Source organism: Tenrec ecaudatus, chromosome 1 (assembly GCF_050624435.1).
Source record: "Tenrec ecaudatus isolate mTenEca1 chromosome 1, mTenEca1.hap1, whole genome shotgun sequence".
Taxonomy (NCBI): domain Eukaryota; kingdom Metazoa; phylum Chordata; class Mammalia; order Afrosoricida; family Tenrecidae; genus Tenrec; species Tenrec ecaudatus.
Window position 1 is genome coordinate 11,351,760 of NC_134530.1, and position 8,653 is coordinate 11,360,412.

General features: G+C 38.0%; 1 protein-coding gene across 1 annotated transcript; it reads right to left on the reverse strand.

Moving 5' to 3' along the window:
• Positions 1-285: 285 nt before the first annotated feature.
• Positions 286-1,212, reverse strand: LOC142431351 (olfactory receptor 7E178-like). Its single transcript, XM_075536252.1, has one exon. It carries the CDS (start codon positions 1,114-1,116, stop codon positions 286-288), a length of 831 nt encoding a protein of 276 aa, XP_075392367.1. The 5' UTR covers positions 1,117-1,212.
• Between the last annotated feature and the right edge of the window lie 7,441 nt (positions 1,213-8,653).

Consider the following 8,653-nt stretch of genomic DNA (forward strand, 5'->3'; position numbering starts at 1 on the left):
ACATCTTGCCAGAAAACCTGGGTCATAGATGAGAAGCTACAGAAAGCTACATAATTGATACATAATATAAACATGCAGATTGACATGTGCCAGGACAATCCTGATATCCTATTAAAGATGTGACCAAGTAAGCAATGTTCAGATATCAAAACTTGATATTGAAAACTCTAAAAGCTCTAAAAATTAAGTAACCCAAAGATATAAGACTTCTGGTTCCCGATATTAGTTTTTGCCATTTTTTCCCTTAAAACAGACATATGTAAAGAGATGACTTAAACCTTGAGATTAGCTTGTCCTGTTGAAGAGCCTCCCCAGGGCTCTCTTGATGTCCCTGTTCCTCAGGCTGTAGATGAAGGGGTTCAGCATGGGGGTGACCACCGTGTACATCACTGAGGCTGCTGCTCCCTTCCTGGCAGAAGACGAGACAACTGAACTAAGGTACACTCCAATACCAGTGCCATAAAATAAGCAAACGACAGACAGGTGAGAGCCACAGGTGGAAAAGGCTTTATACCTTCCGCCTGAAGATGAGACTCTCAAAATGGAGGAAATAATTCGGGTGTAAGAGAAAAGAATCCCCGAGGCTGGGAGACCCCCAAAGACGGCACCTACGCAATAGACCAAGATGGTGCTGGTGGAAGTGTCAGAACAGGCAAGGTTGAGAAGTTGTGGGGGATCACAGAAGAAACTGGGGACTTCCACATCCGTGCAGAAGGTCAGTTGTGACACCATTAAAACATGTAGCTGGGAATTCAAAAGGCTGATGAAAAATGATGCCAAAACAAGCAAGCCACAGAGACGAGGATTCATGATGGCTGTATAGTGAAGGGGGTGACAGATGGCCACAAATCTATCATAAGCCATCACAGTGAGGAATACACTATCCAGACATGCAAAAAGATCAAAAAATGACACTTGCATCAGACATCCCACGTAGGTGATGGATTTGCTCTGTGTTTGGATGTTCATGAGCATCTTTGGGACGGTGGTAGAGATGAAACCGATGTCAGTGAAGGACAAGTTAGCGAGGAAGAAGTACATGGGGGTGTGGAGATGGAGGTCGGAACTGACAGCCAGGATGATGAGCAGGTTTCCAGCCACAGTGATCAGGTACATGGACAGGAACAGCCCGAAGAGGAGCGTTTGCCGTTCTGGATCCTCAGAAAGACCCAGGAGGAGGAATTGTGAGAAACCTGTTAGATTCTGTAGCTCCACGTTTCTGAGTTATGTTGAAAAAGAGAAATCAAGGTTGTTAAAAAGAATCAAGTAAACAAGCACCAACAATGTACTATATTTTAAATCAAGACATTCACCAATAATGAATGAAAACCCACAACAGTTCACAGTTTAGGACCTAGGATCTTCTGCTTTTTTTGTTGTTTTTGGTTGTAGGAAACCAAGCCACTGTGATTCTGAGAGGTCTCTCCTAATTGCTGTGTGCTACCTACCCATTTCAGTACACAGCCACTTTAGAAACACCGGCCTAAAGACAAGATGAATTGGCCCAGTGGCTGGAACAATAGGCTCAAACCTATTAATGGTGAGGAAGGCACAGGAGCTGGTGGCGTTTTATTTTGTTGTGTGCACTGTCATTATGAGTTGGAACTGACTCAACTGCACCTAACAACAACAAACAGTCCCAGGTTAGAGAAGTGGCCAATGCACTGGACTGATCACCACGCGGTTAGAATCCACTCAAAGTTGCCTAATGGTCTACTTGTGAAAACGCAGTCATTGAAATCCCCCTGGAGCAGAGTTTTCCTCTGACACCCAAGGTATCTTCCTAAATCAGAATCGATCCAATGGCAACATGTGTGTTTTTTTCAAGAAGCATCCAAGTGAACTTTATTTTATCCAAGGGCAATGAACTAAATATCCTTGATTTAGAATATTTATAAAACCAATAAGGGACAGAACCATATAAAATTTAAAAGAGTAGTTATTATTTCCTGATAACAAGGGCTCAAGCATAAAGCAAATGTTTTGAGAATGATGAGGGAAACAAATGTACAAAGGTGCTTGACACGATGGATGTATGTGCGGATTGTGATAAGAATTGTGCGAGTCCCCAATAAAATGATTTAATTATTAAAAAATATTTATCATCAAGTTGATACCAAATTATGGCGATCTCATGTGTTACACAATAAAATGGTCCCATTAGGTTTTCTTGGCCTAATCAGAAGTAGATTAGGCCTTTACTTCATATTGCTGAAGGGTGGGTTTGAACCATCAATAAAAATCTTTCAATTAGTAGTCTAGCTTAAACTATCTCCTTCACCCAGGGATCTTCTTAACTAGATTCTAAATCTAAATAAATGTTAATAATCAGAAAGCATAGGTATGTGCTAATTATCTCTATACATGTCATTGTTCTTTGGTTTTAAGTCATCCATCCTATATAGAAATACATAAAATGCCTGGTAGGGTTTGATCAAGTGCAATGTAGCCAAGAGGAACTACAGAGAGCTGACTGAAGTCTGACAGGAGGAAAGTAAAAAGAAATAGAGGAAAGAACTAGGGGACAAAAGACATTTATAGAGGTATAAACAAAAGCATGTACATATGTAAATACATGAATATATAACAATAGGATTATATATATATGTTAAGTATTAAGGTAGCAGATAGACATTGAGCCTCTACTCAAGATCTCCCTCAACACGAGAACATTTTGTCCTAATAACCTGGCATTCTGTGATGCTCACCTTTTTGACATGATCTGAAGATAAAATGGGTGCATAAGGTAGTGTGGTGAAGAAAGCTGATGGTACCCAGATTTTACAAGATATAGCATCTGGGGTCTTAAAGGCTTGAAGTTAAGCAAGTGGCCACCTAGCAGGGAAACAACAAAGCCCACATGGACGAAGCATACTAACCCATGTGATCACAAGGTGTCGATTGGATCAGATACTAAGCATCAGAAGACCCCAAACAAACAACCATTTCCAGGCAAAAGAGGTGGGTTTGAATGGAGACCCAAAACCCATCTGTGGACAATTGGACAGCCTCTCACAGAAGGGACGAGCCAGCCAGGGTGCAATACAGCACCAACGAAATATACAACATCCCTCTAGTTCTTTAATGCTTCCTCCCCCCCACTATAATGACCCCAGTTCTATCTTATAAATCGGGCTAGACCAGAGCAGGTACATTGGTACAGAATCCAGGACAGATAAACCCCTCAGGAACGGTAATGGAGTAGTGATACCATGATGATAGGGGAAGGTGACAGGAGAAGGGAGAGAAAGAGGCACTGATAGCAATGGATGATATACAACAATCCCACCCCCAGGGGGACGAACAACAGAAACGCAGGTGAAGGTAGACAGTGGGCAGTGTAAAATATGAAAATTAAAATAAACTATAAATTATCAAGCATTCATTAAGGTGGTAGGGTAGTTGGGGAGGGGGAAAAAGAGTAGCTGATACCAAGGGCTCAAGTAGAAAATGTTTTAGAATGATGATGGCAACCAATGTACAAATGTGCTTGATTCAATTGATGTATGGATTGTTATAAGAGCTATAAGAACCTGAAATAAAATGATTTATTACAATCAAAAGAAAACATATATTCAAATGTGTGGATTACCTTGAAACTATATATATATATATATATATATATATATATATATATATATATATATATATATATATATATATATATATATATATGTTCCTTTATATTTCTACCCTATCCTATATAGTTACTATGAGTCAGAAGTCAGAATTAACTCATAGCTGTAAGTGTGGGATTTTTTGTTTTGGCTTTAATTAATATAACATTTTGATGACAATGTCTTCAATAAATGTACAAAGTCATATAGCATTGCTGATTCCAAAGATGGCATGATTGTGAAATCCCCAATTATTAATAATCATTTACTCTTTTCAAAATACTCTATTTGTATCTTCAGAGTGTGCATTATTGTTTGCACCAGTGCTATACCATCTCAGGGAAATGTCTGAAGTTTAGTTAGCTCTTCTTATTGTTTGTTTCTGTTCTCCAATGACTTGATGAAAGCTTAAATATATTTCTCATATGTTTGGAAAGTGTTGTTTTCCTTATCAAATCAGCACTTCTATTCTCTAGCTTAATCTCTCTTATCTTAGAGAATGGTTTCTCCTCACTTCATCTCCCTGATGACAGCTCATTTCTTCATTTTACTTGGTGAATCCAACATAATTTAATCTGAGAAAATGCAAAAGTGAATAGAAAAATATACAATAATGCACTTATACATGTTTTATGAAATATTTCATACACTAATTCAATCTAACATTTAGAGTTGTAGAATAAAGTTTAATTATATCATATAAATATACAAAATATAAATATAATGTGCATACATCAGTGGTTCCCAATGTTAGATAATCAGCTAGTCCCTTAGTCATCCTGAAATTGAGTCAAAGTTGCAAACCATTGTTTTAGAGTATTACAGGTACTTAGTAAGTGTTCCATAAATGTGACCTATTATTATCATTAATGCCAACTCCTAACAGTAATTATAAAAACAATTAATAGTATTTGGTTTATAACACATATTTTAAATATTACCTGTAAATACTGAGTTTTCTTCCTCTTTTATATGATCCTATTCCTCCACACTCCCTTTCCTCCAAAGGTAATTCCTGTCATAAATTTTGTGATTATATTTTCCTTTCAATGTTAATAATATTAGTATTGATTTATGTAGCTACAACCATAATTATTGAAAATATTCACCTAAATAATATAAACCTACACGTGTTGTCCCACAGAAGTTCTTATTCATGACAATAGTATATTTTAACCACCACTGTGAAGTATATACATCTATTCACACACTTTAAATGGTGTCTAGTATTATTAAGGAAAGGATTCTTTTTTATTAAATATTTTTATTGAGAGCTCTTTCAGAAATTTTAAGATCCCATAGTTCCATCACTTCAAGCAGTATTGTACAATTGCTACAACAATCAGCTTCAAAACATTTTCTTATTAAACTCCTTGATGTCAGCTCCCCTTTATCCCCTGCCCCCCCTCAGATACCCACAGGAGCCTTTTCCCCCCATATCATACACATCCAATATATTCATTCACATACAATTCTGTCATCAATGGTATTATCTCCCTATGCCCTACCCCCTCCCCATACCCCAACCCTATCTCTCTCTGCACCCTGAGGGAATCATTACTCCTGCTGCTGTTTCTGAAGGGTCATCTATCTTGGCTTTCATGTACCAAACGACCTTATAGATCTTATGACTACACAAATATAGCATGATTAATGAGACAAAACAGAAAAACCATAATAGTAAGGGGAAGAAATATTAAAGAACTAAAGGATAGTTATGTGGTTCATCGGTGCTATACTGCACCCTGGATTTATAATCCCTTCCATGTGGCCCTTCTGAAAGAGACAGTCCAATTATCTTACAGGTGTGTTTTTGGTCTCCACGACATCCACACCCCTGCATTCCAAATATTTATGAAAGTTGTCAGATAGTGGTTCTTCTATGATAATTCTAAATGAAAAATTATCATCCTGTAAGGGAATGATTATTCCTAGCTCAATTTGTCCATGTGAGCAATAAAACACAGTTTAAAGCTCCAAACATACTGCCATCAGTTGATTCTGATTCATAACGACCCCATAGGACAGGGTGACGCTGCCCCTGTGGGTTTCCCAGACTGCAACCCTTTAGAACAGTAGAAAATCTTATCTTTCTCCAATAGAGTAGCAGGTGGTTTCTAATTTTTGACCTTTTGATTAGCAACCCAATGCATAACACCTACACCACCAGTGGTCCTTAATAAAATAGATTACAATTCATAAGATCTAGACTATAAAGTTACCTGTAAGCCATTTCATCCATTCGTTCAACTCACAGATGAACTCCCTGAGTTTTAAGAGGGACATTCAATAGGTCAGCCTTCATTTATTCACCTGAAAATAAATGAAATAACATAACTTTGTTTGAGAAGACTGAACACTGAAATAAGAATTCATAGACTAAGGCTAAAATGCTGTATGTTTCACACATTAAAGTTGAAAAATTAAAATTGGAATTTAAAAATTATATTTGAATCACTAAAACAATGTGTCTATTGCTGGTGGTGGTGGTGCCTGAGTCAATTCTAACTCACAGTGACCTTAGGCTCAAAATAAGAAAACGCTGCCCTGCCCTGTGTGATTCTCAGACCTGTTACAGGCTTGAGCTGATTGCTGCAGTTCCTGTGTCAATCTTGTTGAGTGTCTTCCCCTGTTTCCTTGACAGTCTACTAAGAATGATGTCCTTCTCCACCGACTGGTCCAAAACATGTCAGATGGAATTTTGATCATCTTCGTCTCCAACCATCATGCTGGCTGTGCTTTTCAAAGGCAGTTTTGTGTGTTCTTCTGCTGGCCCAGGATACATCCCTATCGTTTGCCAACACCACAATTCAGAGGCATCCATTCTTCTGCAGTCTTCTTTTGCTGTTCAACCTACATATAAGGCTATTAAAAATAAAACCGTTAGAGCCAAGTATAGCTTAGTCCGCAGAGGGGCATCACTGCTCTTTTACAATTTAAAGAGATCTGTAGTCACAGATTGGTTCATAAGCAATGCATCGTGTGATTTCTTGACTGCAGTTCGCATGAGTGTTGATTGTGGATCCAAGCAAAATTAAATACTTGACAAACTCAGTATTTTCTCAGTATATCTTGACGTAGCCTATCGGTCCGCATGTGATTCTTTATACGGAGTTGCAATGCATATTGAAAGCTGCAGGCTTTGATCTTCAGACGCAAGGGTTCGTAATTCTTCCAGCTATCCTAAAGCAAGATTGTGTCATCCGCATATCCCAGGATATTAGTATGCCTTCTTTTGGTCTTGCTATGGTGTTCTTCTTTACATAGTCCAGCTTCCTCATTTATTTCCCCAGCATACAGATTGAATAGTTATAATCAAAGCATTCCAGCACAGTGCATCCTTTCAAAGATTTGTGATAAGAGTTGTATGATCCCCTAATAAAATGTTTAAACAAACAAAAAACCTGTGCCATATTCCTTTGTTCTGCACAAACGATGCCCTCTTTGTCCATGTTCAGGCTCCACATAACCATAGCTTATTATTATCCACACAGGTGGATGCCTTTGCTTGATCAATAAAACACAAGAAAATATCTTTCTGGCTCTCTGCCTTCAGCCAAGTCCTATCTGTTGTCAGCAATAATTTCCCTTGTGGGATGGCCTCTTTTAAATGTGGCTTGAATTTCTGGCTGCTCGAGGTTGATGTAATGCTATGGCTGTTTTTAACTTATCTTCAGCAAAATTTGCTTGCATTTTATAGTACTGTTAATGTTCAATAATTTTCATATTTATCAGGTCACTTTTCATTGGAATGGGCAGAAATATGGATCGCTTCTGGTTAGCTGGCTAGATCACTTTCCTCTAATTCCTTCTTATAGAGCAGTGAGTGCTTGCATTGTCCGTCAGCTTGTGGAAACATTTCAATTGGCATTCAGTGAATTTCCAGAAGCTTGTTATTCACTAATGCCTTCAGTGCAAGACAGACTTAAGCTTTCAATGTATTTGGCTTTTATAAAAAGCTGCACTTTGAAAACATTGAATAGTGACCATTTTTTTTTTTGGTTCAGTGACTCTGCTTATTACTTTTTGGTCCAGGAATTGTACATCATTCAATATTTTGTCCATGGCTTTTTCAATGGGCTTGGAATTTTTCTTTAGTCCTTTCTGCTTGAGATATGCTGAGCATTTTTCGCTCTGTAACTTCAGGTCTTTACACATTTTTTATAATATTTTTATTTGTCTCCTCAAAATGTCTTTTGAAATTCGTTGTTGGGCCTTTTTATTTCCCCATTTCTTCTAATCACTCTAGCTAGTTTGCACCTAAGAGCAAGTTTCAGGATCTTCTGACACCACTTTGTCCCTTTTTTTTTTCTTTTCCTGTTTTAAAGTAACTGTTTGCTTTCTTCAAGTATGATGCTCGTGATGGCATTCCAGAAGTCCAATCATATCATGAAGATCAACTCTACTTGATAAAGCAGCTGTTCCCTGTCATATTCTTAGAGCTTCCATTCTGAGGGGGCTCATCTTTAGGCATTATATGTAACAAAGGTTTTCTGCTTGTTCACACAGGTGTCAGTGGCTAATCCCTCAGCTACATATAGTCTATTTCTTCTTTCCAACCTGTTCTTAGTCTAAGAGCTCCACGAAAACCTCTTCACCACGAATGACGCTGTTAGTATTTTACATAGTGGTGACATAGATCCAGCACCACAGTAACACTCAAGCCACTACAGTATGACAAACAAAAATGTGTGTTGGCTCACACAGTGGGATTTATTTACCTTTTCTCTTTTCATTTCCACTTTAGTTGTTATTTTTTTAAACTCTAAACATAATTCTAAATAACTGAATATATATTCTCTACCAAATAGACACCATAGTATTTCCTTCATATAGAGCGATGCAAGCCCTATTTTATTTTGCCTTTAATCCGGTGGGACTTCCTTCGGGAGATGAAAGCACAGACAGGAAACCACTCAGCACAGAAGCCACATAGTGGACCCTTTTATCCTGTGAACCAAGGTAGGGTCAATAACACATTTCACACAGGTGCCTTGTCGTTGTGGTTGTAACCTACTCTGATCCATTCGTGGATT

Bases quoted from the DNA above. Each gene is read 5' to 3' on its own strand.
- LOC142431351 (XM_075536252.1), bottom strand. From the start codon at position 1,116: ATGTACCTGATCACTGTGGCTGGAAACCTGCTCATCATCCTGGCTGTC.